This window comes from Mus musculus, chromosome 15 (assembly GCF_000001635.26).
Source record: "Mus musculus strain C57BL/6J chromosome 15, GRCm38.p6 C57BL/6J".
Classification (NCBI taxonomy): Eukaryota; Metazoa; Chordata; class Mammalia; order Rodentia; family Muridae; genus Mus; species Mus musculus.
The window spans coordinates 55197451-55210264 of record NC_000081.6 but is presented as its reverse complement, the minus strand read 5'-3'; the positions used below and the strand labels follow the sequence as shown (position 1 = coordinate 55210264).

At 44.6% G+C, this 12814-nt stretch overlaps 1 protein-coding gene across 2 annotated transcripts in view; it reads right to left on the bottom strand.

Moving 5' to 3' along the window:
• Positions 1 to 12814, bottom strand: part of Deptor (DEP domain containing MTOR-interacting protein) — a 146957-nt gene that overhangs the window by 49009 nt on the left and 85134 nt on the right. For both annotated transcript variants that reach the window (NM_145470.3, NM_001037937.3), the window contains exon 5: positions 1349 to 1534. In NM_145470.3, coding sequence (NP_663445.2) covers positions 1349 to 1534 — 186 coding nt within the window. The remainder of the gene's footprint in view (positions 1 to 1348; positions 1535 to 12814) is intronic.

Sequence of the window (12814 nt, the reverse complement as noted above, 5' to 3'; positions counted from 1 at the left end):
AAAGGCAGAGAGAGTGAGAGAGCAAGAGAACGAGGGGGAGGGGGAGGGAGAGGGGGAGAGAGAGAGAAAGAGAGAGTAAGTAGAGGAGTAGAGGCCAGCCATGAGCACTAGGAGACACAGTGAGGAGGGGAATGGGGGGGGGGGAGATGAGAGGACAGAGTGGGAACAAGAATGCAAGAGACCAAGAGAGAGCAGAAGGGACAAGCATCCCCCTTTATAGCCAGTCAGGCACATCTGGCTGTTGCCAGGTAACTGTGGGGCAGAGCTTAGACAGAATGCTACCACCTGCGATAACCTTGGAGCATAAACTTGGGTAGCTGGCCTTCAGCTTGGTTTTCACTTTTCTGCTTAGCAACTCTTGCTTCATTTTTATTTTGAACCAAGGTGTGTATGAGGACCTTTGGATATACAGGACTCGAAAGGCGGGGGGGAGGGGGTGATAAATTGGAGCTGCTGGTGTGAAGCCACGTCTACCACTTGGAACTGTCAAATCACTCCAGTGCTAGGGTATTTCCTCATCTATAAAATGAGGACAGGAACAATCGTTTCCTTGGGGTTACAGGAAGAATTAAGTGAGCAAACCAGGGCACAGAAATGTCTCCTTTGACAGCGTAAGTGTTCTTGTTATCAGCTCCTGTGCATAAGCAAGACCGGACAAATACATTTGGGGCTGACTTAAGCCCTGTGCTGATTTACTTTGTCCTCCCTTTCACCCTCCTTCTCTTCCTCCCTCCCTCCCTCCCTCCCTCCCTTCCTTCTCTCCTTTCTATTTCCTTCCTTCCTTCCTTCCTTCCTTTCCTCCCCCATTCCCTCTCTTCCTTTTGAGGCAGGATCTTAGGAAGTTATGGCTCTACACCTGACCTTGAGTTCTTGCCTCTATCTCCCAATTACTGGCATCACAGGCTAGGGCCCCTCAGCCACCCAGTGCTTCTGAACTTTAAGTCACCAAGTGCCTTGAGTTCATGCCAAGTTTTCAGAGGAGTTGGGGATTCTCTTTAAACATCTCCCACTTCTGTATTTGCGATGGTGTGTGTGTGTGTGTGTGTGTGTGTGTGTGTGTGTGTGTGTGTGTGCATGCGCTCTCGAACGCAGGCAGGCATGTTTAACACAAGGTCTCACATAACCCAAGAAGACATCAAATACTGTAGTGTTGGATGACGATGCTTTTCTAATCCACCCGCCTCCTCCTCCCGAGTTCTGGAATTTACAGGAATGCGCTGCCACACCTGAGTGTTGCTAGGGATTAAACCTCAGGCTTCCTGTGTACTAGCAAGCAGCATACCAAAGGATTCTTGGCCCCACACTTTATTACCTCTCAAAAGACAAACACACCGGAAAACCGGCATACCTGACATAAAGCTGGTAGATTTCCGACTGTCGTGGCTCTGCTTCCTCAGACAGAAGGGACTGTCATGCGTCTCCTGAGAGGACGGGGACGTCTCATTGAGCAGCTCCATCAGCCTCCGCCTCCGACGGAAGTTCATTCTGAACTGGTAGAGGAGGTTGCTGTCCACAAACGGGTGCTTGTTAGACACTGGGGAGAAGAGACAACTCATGGAGAATGTGTGGCATGCAGGCCAGAGAGCGACACAGCCAGAAGACTACAGCCAACAGGGGCAAAAGTCCCAAGAAAGAGGCTACGCAAATGCCATGTGGGCTTGTGGAGTGGCGCACACGCACTCCCAAATTCTTCTCACGTGACACACATTTAAAAAATTTGGTAGCCAGATCCTCTGTGAAAGTCAGTCTCACCGGAGTTCTCTTCGTAGTGTACTACTGGCCCCAGGGTCCCCTCCACCAGATCACATACCACACTGTACATTCTCATGGCTCACTTACTTCCCTTGTTTTTCTACCTGAATTAACCCCAGGCTCCCTGCAACCCAGCACAGTGTATGTATATGTCCCATACTAAGACTTCATTTCTTTTCTCTTTGAGCCAGAGTCTGCTATAGCCCAGGCTGGCTTTGAACTCACTATATGTACTCAAGGGTGACCTTGACAAGGGTGACCTTGACATCCCATTCTGCCTGTCCTGAGGGTTTGGATTGTAGGTCTCTGTGCCATTGCGCACAATTTAAACATGGCAGGTAAACATTCTACCAAACATTCTACATCACTGGTCTTTATTTGTTAAAATAAATACATCAAAACTCAAGCCCGAGTTGATCAAAGACTTTGACATAAAACCAGATATACTAAATCTAATAGAAAAGAAAGTGAGGAATAGCCTTGAACTCATTGGCATAGGAGACAACTTCCTGAATAGAACACCAACATCTCAGGCGCTCAGCTCAACAATTAATAAATGGGACTTCCTGAAGCGAAGGACACCATCAATAGGACAGAATAGCAGCCTACAGAATGGGAAGAGATCTTCACCAACTCTACATTTGACACAGGGCTGATACCCAAAATATGTTAAGAACTCAAGAAATTAGACATCAACAAACCAGATAACCCAATTAAAAATGGGGTACAGGTAGATCCCAACAGAGAATTCTTGAGTGAGGAACCTCCAATGGCTGAGAAGCACTTAAAGAAATGTTCAAAGTCCTTGGTCACCAGGGAAATGCAAATCAAAACTATTCTGATAGTCCATCTTCTACCTGTTAGAATGGCTAAGATCAAAAATGCAAGTGACAGCACATGCTGGTGAGGATGTGGAGAAAGGCGAACCCTCATGCCTGCTGAGTGTGCAGACTTATACAAAAACTTTGAAAAGCAATCTGGCAGTTTTTAGAAAATTGGGAATAGTTCTAGCTCAAGACCTGGCTATATCACCACAAAAGATGCTCCACCATACCACAAGGACACTTGCTCAACTATGCTCCTAGCAGCTTTATTTGTAATAGCCAGAAACTGGATATAACCTAAGATATCCTTCAGCTGAAGGATGAATAAAGAAAATGTGGCCAGACCGTGGTGGCGCACGCCCAGCTCTATGGAGTCAGAGGCAGGTGGATTTCTGAGTTTGGGGCCAGCCTGGTCTACAAAGTGAGTTCCAGGACAGCCAGGGCTACACAGAGAAACCCTGTCTCAAAAAAAAAAAAAAAAAAAAAAAAAAAAAAAAAAAAAGAAAGAAAGAAAGTGGTCCATTTACACAAAGGGAATACTATTCAGCTATTAAAAATAAGGATATCATGAAATTTGCAGGCAAATAAATGCAGCTAGAAAATATCATCCTGAGTGAGGTAACCCAGATTCAAAAGGGTATACGTGGTATGTATTCACTTACAAATGGATATTAGCTGTAACATACAGGATAACCATGCTACAGTCCCCAAGCCCAAAGAAGCTAAGTTACAAAGAGGGCCCAAATCAATATGCTTGAATCTCACTGAGACGGGGAAATAGAATAGACATTAGGGGTAGATGGAGAGGGGGACCTGGGTGGGAGAGGAGGTGGGGATATGAACAGAAGGGGATCAAGTGTGGAGAGGACTGAGGGAGAGGGAACTGAAATTGGTGGGTGTTGTTTTTAAAACAAAAAACCCAGCCATTGGATTTTTACCAGAGGAGACTCAGGGGCCAGACAATATGGTGAAAGCCTGCTAGCTCAGAGAGACAGAGAAGGCACCCAACTGACCTTCCTACTCCTCAGGAAAAGCTCTTTCTCTACAGCGGTCTTAAAGACCCCTTTACTCCAAGCCCCTCCTCCTTTCTTACTTCCCTTGTTCACTCCCTGAGAACTGTATCTTGCAGTTGCTCCTCCTCTTGACCCATGTTTGACTTTGTTTAGCTCTTGTTTACAGAAAGCTCTTAGGTTAAAGGTGTGTGCTAGGGCTGAGCTCCACAACTCTTGTTTACAGTAAACAGAAAGCTCTTCTATCAAGGTGTGTGCCAGGGTTGAGTCACACCACAACAAGGTTGTTTTTTGTTTTTTGTTTTTTCCTCCCAGTTATAGTTTTGTGGTTCAAGATGTGATTAAATATCTGCAACAGGTAGGGGGGGCATCCCTGGAATAAGCTAGAAACTTAAGACCATGGAAACTCCCAGGAGTCTATTAAGATGACCGAAACTAAGACTCATAGCAATGGAAATACTGAACCTGAAACTGCTACTCCCTGTAACGAGGCAAGACTTCCAAAGGAGGAATGGGGACATCAACTCAGCCACAGAACCTTTGACCCACAATTTTTCCTGCCTATAAGATATGCAGAGATAAAGATGGAGGAGAAATGGAGGGAATGTCCAACCAATGACTGGCCCAACCTGAGATTCATGCCAGGAAAGAGAGCCCACCCTGACACTATTGATGGTATTAATGATACGTGCAGACACGAACCTAGCATAACTGTCATCAGAGAGGCTTCACCTACCACCTGATGGAAACAGATGCAGAGACCCACAGCCAAACCTTAGGCAGAGCTCGGGGAATCCAGGGGAAGAGGGGGAGGAAGGACTGAAGGAGCCAGAGAGGTCAAAGACACCACAAGAAAACCTACATAATCAACTAACCTGGGCCATGGGGGCTTATAGGGACTGAACCACTAATCAGAGAGTATGTAGGCCCTTTGCACATATGTAACATTATTTGCCACGTTAAAGGAGTATTATTATTGCATTTATTTATTTACTTGTGTATGGAGGGAAGAAATGTGCATGGAGTATGGTGTTCGGTGGAGGTCAGAGGACAAACTGTGGAAGTCAGTTCTCTTTTACTACCTTGCAGTAGTTGGGGGACCAAACTCAAGTCATCAATCAGTCGTGGTGGGCTCACCAGTGAGCACCAAGGACCCAGCTGCCTCTGCCTCCCCAGCACGGAGATTACTAGAGGTACCATGCCAGGCTTTTAGAACCATGTTATGGGGACTGAACTCAGGTCCTCCTGATTATACATCAAATATTTTTATCAACTGAGCTATCTTGTCAGCTTCAAATTGTATGCTTTAGATCGGTGGATTATATAGTATATAGTAATAAAGTTATTTTTCAAAAGAATCAACAACAGACTAGCATGGTGGGATACTCCTATCCCCACCCCCACCCCCCATCCTGGATAGGGAGGCAGGAGAAACTTCAAGATGGATGTTGCAAATTTCTTAAGAAATTCTACTTAAGCTGTGTTGGAAGTTCAGTGGAGAGATGATCTGTTGCTTTTGGTAAAAACAAGATTCCTTCAAAATTAAGTGAAAAATAATGAACACATTTTGGATAATTATTTCAGAAGATAGGGAGGGAAAATCCCAGTCAATAAGCAAATGAAAAGAATGTTAAAGTTTAACATAATTTTAAAACCAGAGAATCATAAAAGGGCCTTCAGGTGGGATGGCTCAGTCTCTATTGAGGAAGAAGTGAGACCGGGTACCCAGCAGAGTCCTGGTAGATAGCATCAGCACCCGTTGGACTGAGACCAAGTCCACTCTGTTCTTGACCCTGAAGACATCTCTCAGGTAGTCAAAACTGGAGGTTTTTTTTTTTTTTTTTTCCTTTTTAAGTTTTGTTTTTGAGAGACAGTTTTGCTATCTAGGCCTGCCTGAATGGGTCCTCATCATGTAGCCCAGGATGGCTTCAAATTTACAGCAATCCCTCGGAATCCGTGTCCTGAGTATGGAATCAGAGGCCTGATCCAGCGTGCAGGACAAATGTTTTAGGTGTCTACAAAAGATGCTGTAAAGGAGGTGAGACAGCTCAGTGGGTAAAGATGCCTGATGCCAGGTCTGATGGCCTGAGTTTTATTCTCAGGACCCACACGATGCAAGGAGAGAACTGACTCCTAAACACTATCCTTTGACCTCCTTACATGAACTATGACACACACATTCCTCCATGTGGTCCCCCGAACACAGATAGACAGAGATAGATAGATAGATAGATAGATAGATAGATAGATAGATAGATAGATAGATAGATATAATAAAGATCTAGAGTCATTTCACCTAGAAAATTAGTTTGTGCCACTTTGGAAAGTACTTTGCTTTTATATGAATTTCTTTTTTAAGATTTATTTACTAGTATACATAAGTACACTGTAGCTATCTTCAGATGCACCAGAAGAGGGCGTCAGATCTCATTACTGGTGGTTGTGAGCCACCATGTGGTTGCTGGGATTTGAACTCAGGACCTCTGGAAGAGCAGTCAGTGCTCTTAACTGCTGAGCCATCTTGACAGCCCATGATTTTTTTTTTTTTTTTCATCAGAATTCAAAATGTAGAATCCCAATTAGGAAAGTACCATGGACGACATTTTAACCCAAAGACTCTTATGGGAGCTTGGCAATGTCAAAATGTTGATAAACTATTTGGACAAAAAAATAATGTTGGCCTTGGAGGCAAAAACAGTGGGTTGCTGGGCGTGGTGGCGAATGCCTTTCTTTAATCCCAGCACTCAGGAGGCAGGGGCAGGCAGATTTCTGAGTTTGAGGCCAGCCTGATCTACAAAAGTGAGTTCCAGGACAGCCAGGGCTATACAGAGAAACCCTGTATAAAAAAACAAAGCAAAACAAAAAAAACAACAACAAAAAAAAAACAACCCAACTCAACCCAACCCAAACCAAAAGGATGTAGTTTAGTGGCAGAGGGTTTCCTAGCACACACAGGGCTGAATTAAATCAGAGACACTGACAAAACCTAAAATGAAACACTCATACCAAAAAATACAAGCTCACTGAATTCCCTGATAGTTCTGCATGCTCTCGGACCCATCTGATACCAGCACAGTACAATGTAGACTGAGAAACAAACCAAGCAACTTGCCATAGGAGTATCCCCAAACCTGGCTTCCGTGTGCATAGCCACACTTTTGCATAAATCTGTAAAACATAAATTAGTTTGTGTGATCTTGTTTTCAGTTTGCTGATTTAAAAAAAAAATCCCCATGGTAACTCTCACAACAGTATTTTGAATTACGACCTGCACATAGACTAATACCTACTGCTTACTGCTTTCCCTTGGCATGGTGAATTATATGAAACATTAACCGTGCTATGATTACAACCAGAGAGCAGCAGTCTCAGTATAACAGATTCCACAATAGGTTGTAGCAGTATTGTATGGAATTCTTTGCTCTGGGCTTGACATGACATTGGCCATCATGGGCACAGTAGCTTTGATAATCTAGCAGACACCTCTGCCTTCAGAACGATACAGCAGACAGCTAGTTAGCCAATGGGAGTGGAGCTCCCTTGCTGTAGGGTGAGAGTCATGAGATCATCATAATCCCTCTTATGCTTTTCTGAGGTTTTATGCACTACTCCTTCCTGTTCATATATGTGTGATCTCAAAAATACTAAAGAATAGGAGGAGATAGAAATTCAATGGGGATGGGACCCTTTGGTGGTATAGCTTGTTCGTGGGTCACTCAGGCTCCTGGAACCCCAACAGGTTCACTTATTTCACCAAGGTAGGCATGGTAAGTTTCTTAGGTTTCTCTGTTCCTGGTCTATTTGAGATAAACAGCTATTTCTCTTCTGCCTCTCCAGGGAGGTCTTACAACAGTTCATCACAAGGATTTTTCAGAATGATTCAGAGGTAGAACATTTGCCTAGCATTGACAAGGCTCCTCACTGGACATGTTTAGGGTCCTGGTATAATCTCTGGCCCTAAGAAAAGTTTCAAACCAATGAAAATATATAATGTCAATTTATAGCCAGATATGATAGCAGATTTCGATAGATCCTAGTACTTGGAAGTGGAGATGGCAGACTTTTTAGCAAGTTTGAGGCCAATCTGGTCTAAAAAGCAAGTTGTAGGCCAGCCAGGGGGATGGGATATAAAGACAGCCTGATTTCAAATAAAACTAAGAGGTACAATTTTCACCATCTGTATTGTTGCTAAGACTCTATTTTGCCTTGAAAGGTATTTTCCCTCCTCTCTCATTAAATGTTTAATGACACAAACACTAAGTGTCTGTGGTGGTTTTGAATATGAATGGCCCATAGGTAGTAGCACTGTTGGGAGATGTGGACCTGTTGGAGGAAGGGTGTCACTGTGGGGATGGGCTTTGAGACCCTCCTCGTAGCTGCTTGCAAGACAGTCTTCTCCTGTTTGCCTTCAGAACAAGATGTAGAACTCTCAGCTCCTCCTCCAGAGCCATGCCTACCTGGATGCTGTCATGATGATAAAGGACTGAACCTCAGAACCAGTAAGCCAGCCCCAATTAAACGTCTTTTATAAAAGTTGCCTTGGTCGTGATGTCTGTTCACAGCATTGAAACCCTAACTAAGATAGTTTCATACCTTTGTTTTGCAAAGACCAAAGCAGCCCAAGAGAAACCCAAAAAATAAAGACCTGACGGAGTCCAGCTAGCCAGTCATGTGATGGCATAAGCAACACACATTTATTCCACAGTGTAGCACCTGTTAAGTGGCAAGCTTAGCCCCAGATAGCTCTCTTAGCTCTGTGATGGGCAGACGGTACCATCTGCTCGCTTCGAAGTTTACCAGTTCCACCGTCTGCTGAAAGAGACATCATTGCTTATAAAAACAAACAATCTGGAATCTTACTGAAAGGCTGTGGTGTTAAGGAACTCTTAGAAAAGAAGATACACTGTGCATGGCAGAGCACAGGTTTCAGACCACGTGTGGTGGGAGGGTTCCTGTATGTTCATATGCGCACCTGTGGGTGCCGGGGCACACTTTGTGTGTGCATGGGGGAAGTCTGAGGGGAACTTTTGAGTGTTCTTCATTACACTCAACTCTTCTTCTTTCTTGAGACAAGATCTCTTCACTGGACTTGTCACTTGCCCGGTTAGCCAGCAAGCCCCAGGGGTCCTTCCGTCTTTACTCCCCCAGTGCTGGGTTAACACGTGTGTTGCCACCTGTTTCTCGACATGGCACATGTGGAGGTCACAGGACAAGTGTATGCAGTTAGTTCTCTCCTTCCCTCTTCGGATTGAACTCCAGATAACAGGCAGGTGGGGCAAAGTCATCTCAGCCTCACCATGATGGCCCTGATTTAGGTGTTTGTTGTTTGTTTGTTTGTTTTTTAGATTTATTATTTATTTGTTATACGTAAGTACACTGTAGCTGTCTTCAGACACCTCGGAAGAGGGCATCAGATCTCATTATAGATGGTTGTGAGCCACCATGTGGTTGCTGGGATTTGAACTCGGGACCTTTGGAAGAGCAGTCAGTGTTCTTAACTGCTGAGCCATCTCTCCAGCCCTGTTTGTTTATAAGACAGAATTTTACATGGTCCAGGTTTCCCAGGAACTTGCTATGCAGCTGAGGGTGACCTTGAATGGGTTTTCTTCTTCCACATCCAGTAAGGGCACTGGTTTTATTTATTTATTTATTTATTTATTTATTTATTTATTTACTTTATATCCCGCTCCCTGCCCCTCCAGCTGAGGGTGACCTTGAATGGGTTTTCTTCTTCCACACCCAGTAAGGGCACTGGTTTATTTATTTATTTATTTATTTATTCATTCAATTTATTTACTTTATATCCAGCTCCCTGCCCCTCATTCCACAATCCGTCCCCTAGGCACAGGTTTTAGAGTTAGATAATCTGACTTTCTCTCCCAGCTCTGCAACCTTCACAGCCTGAGTGCCCGATCTGGGCAGCTCACTAACCCATCTCTCCTCTTGGTTGGTTACTGTGCAGTTTCCAGTTGAGGAACAAATGAATAACTCACGTCAGAGATCTGGCACCACATTCCTGACCTGGAGCCCTTGAGGGGTTCTCTGTCTTCTCATGACAGATACCAGTCTTGGCACACATCACTGTGTTTCCCTCCCCGACAGTGCTGTTACCTTTTACCCACTAAGGAGTGGGAACTTGAGACATATATCTAGATCAAGTGTACAGATAACCTCACTGAAGATACTTCACTCTCTTAAGCCAAAGGCAAGCATGAAATAAGGGAGCATGCTAAGACACGGTAAAATCTGAAATATAACTATGCTAAGGAAGCCAGAAGTTTCTTTTATAGCCATCTGTTACATAACATCTGAAGAAATAACAGCTAAATGTGAAAGCTTATAGTCTAAAGAAAGAGAAGCAAATTGTTTCAACACTTTAATATGGCATTTCTCCATAGCGAATCCAGACATCAGTTGCCAGAGCCGGGCAAGATAATTACAGCAATTCCTGTAATTCCAGCAACTGGGAGTTTGAAGCCGGAGGATCTGGAGTTCAAGGTCATCTCCCCCTACTTAGCCCAAGACTAGACTGGGCTACCATAGGCCCTACCTCCCTTGCTCTAAGTGTTCGTGCTCTTTTGTCTCGTTTTCTGTGTCTCTGAAGAACTGATGCTTGGGCCTCAGGCAGGCCAGACAAGGTAAGCATTTATCTCTGGCCAACATCCTCAGCTATTTTATAATTGCATTTGGGATGTGGTTTAAAAAGGGTATTCCCAGGCCTATCCCAAACATGTAGTCTTTCTGCCTCAGCCTCCTGAAATTGTACAGAAAGCATCCACCAACAGCCCGGCCGGCCCGGCACAAACTTGATGTTAATCACAGGGAAGAGCATACTCGATGATCTAGAAAAAGATAGGCTAGAAATAACAAAGGAGGACTAAGAGTCCTAAGACTCTGAAGCTAAGCGTTTGATGCGTTCGATCCTTAGTAAACTCCTTTCTCCTACACAGTTGTTTGTTTGTTTATGTAAATAAGGTCTCAGAGCTTGACAAATAAGGTCTCAAGTAGCAAACAAAGTCTGGCCTTTAACTAATTCTCTGGCCTCTACCCTACCTACTTCTGAGCTTGCAGGCCTGCTTCAGGCAGGGTTATCCTCTCAAAAGGGGTGGGGGAGGGTGTGAGAAGACTGAGTGTTCAAAGCTCACATACATTTTCTTTCCTTCTGGTCTGGTTGTGGGTTTCTGTATCTCTTCTCATCTGTTGCAGGAGGAAACCTCTCTGAGGACCACATATGTTTTCTAACTGCGATCCTATCAATAGCTGTCCTTGATAGATGATTTTTTTTTCCTTTTCCTTTGAAGTTGTGGGAGTTGAATCTAGGGCCTCGAGCATGTTGGACAAATGCCATACAACGGACCTACCACCTCTAGCCCCCAAACAAAAATTTTCACTGTCTCAGTGTCTAATGTCTGACACCCTCTGTCTTTTTCTTTGCTTTTGTGAAATTCCCAAGGCTCGTAGATTGGTTCTTGTTTGGTAGTTCTAGGGCTCAAACCTAGGTCCCTGGGCATGTGAATCAAGTACAGAGCCTTATCGTCAGTCTGCTCTGGCATTAAACGGGATATTAAACAGGAAAAGCAGACAGGGCCGGAGAGTGGAGGCATGTGAAAATGGAGCCTCTTGTTGCAGAAACACTAATCTACTGGCTAAGGACCAGATAGTTCACTGTGTACCACACCCAGTCCAGTTGCAATGTTTTCTTTCAAACCAACTCTGCAGAAGGTAAGGACATTCCATTTGACCTACCAAAATACTCCTCATGGTAGAGGTATTCTTTACTGTGTGGATAATGAGGCTACATTTCCCCTTAGAAATTAGTAAAATGAGCTGGGTGTGGTGATACATGCCTTTAATCCCAGCACTTGGGAGGAAGAGATAGGTGGATCTCTGTGAGTTCAAGGCCAGGTTGGTTTATAAAGAGAGTTCAAAAACAGCCAGGGCTGTTATACAGAGGAGAAACTTTGGGGGTGGGGAAGGGAGGGTTAGAGAGAAAGAGAGAGAGAGAGAAAGAGAGAGAGAGAGATAAGATAATGTCTGCACACAAAGGAATAAAGGAAGCTGATTATCTAAAGTGGCACTGGCTTCCATCTTACCCACACAAGTGATCTAAGGACAGAGAGCAAAGCAGCTTCCTGAGCTGGACACGGTCAACTGTCCACGTGACTGTAAGCCACCTATGGAGCAGGGAGGAGGACGGTCACTTCTATTTTTCCCTGAAATGTTCCTTGGGAAAGAGTGACAACGTAACACATCTGTAACCTGAGCACGTATGAGGCTGAGGGAGGCAGGAGAGGCTGACTTGCCTGCACAGTGAGAGTCTACCTCAGAGCAAACAAACACACCCAGTCCGGTTGCAATGTTTTCTTTCAAACCAAGCACACGACCAGTGTGGCACATCACAACAGGGCCCAGTCTTTAGCACACCAATTCCGTGATGGAAGTGTTAAGGCCCAGGAACTGCTGCCTGTCTAGCCAGCCAGTTGATGCTGTTACTAATGTTACCAGGAAATGCTCTCATGCCAGAGTTGATTGCATATGCTGTTTGGTGTTCTTGGAAACCAATCACAATCAGGTCACTTAGAACTGCTTTGTATAGTTATAAGCTTGGACCTGAACCAACTGCCTGGTGGCATTTCCTGCATTTGTGTACGATGAGCTGCCGCTAGGATGGACCCTTCAACATAAGAGAGACACCTACATAAGAGAAGCCACGTGGAGTATGGTTTGCATTTTATATGGGAGTCAATTAGAGTTTTAAGTTCCCCAAACCTCCCTGGGAACTGACATCCTACTTGGCAGAAAGAGTCATATGTGTGGGTAACTGACATAATGGTTGGCAAGTTAAGACATGAAAGTTAGGCAAGGCAAGTTTCCTGCCACAGTTGAATATGCCAACCAATGGGAGCAGGATAAATAAATGTACAACACAGACCTGTTCATACGGAAGTCCTCTATCCCTAAATTGTGGTGGAGTAACCTGGCACAGGTATTTATGGATTTCAGGCTTGAAGGTTCTGTAGGATTCCGGCCTGTTGTTACCATCAGCTCCTGAGAGTCTGGTTTGTGGCACTGACTGAACAGTTCTGGAGCAGATGCTCAGTAAACTATCCCTGTCTGACTGAGATCCTTGGGTGTGCGGTTTGTGGGGCGACTCCTAAACCCCAACAGAAGTGCCATTCAGGCTGTAAAACGGCTCACACCACTACCTGCCAAAACTAAAACAAAGCC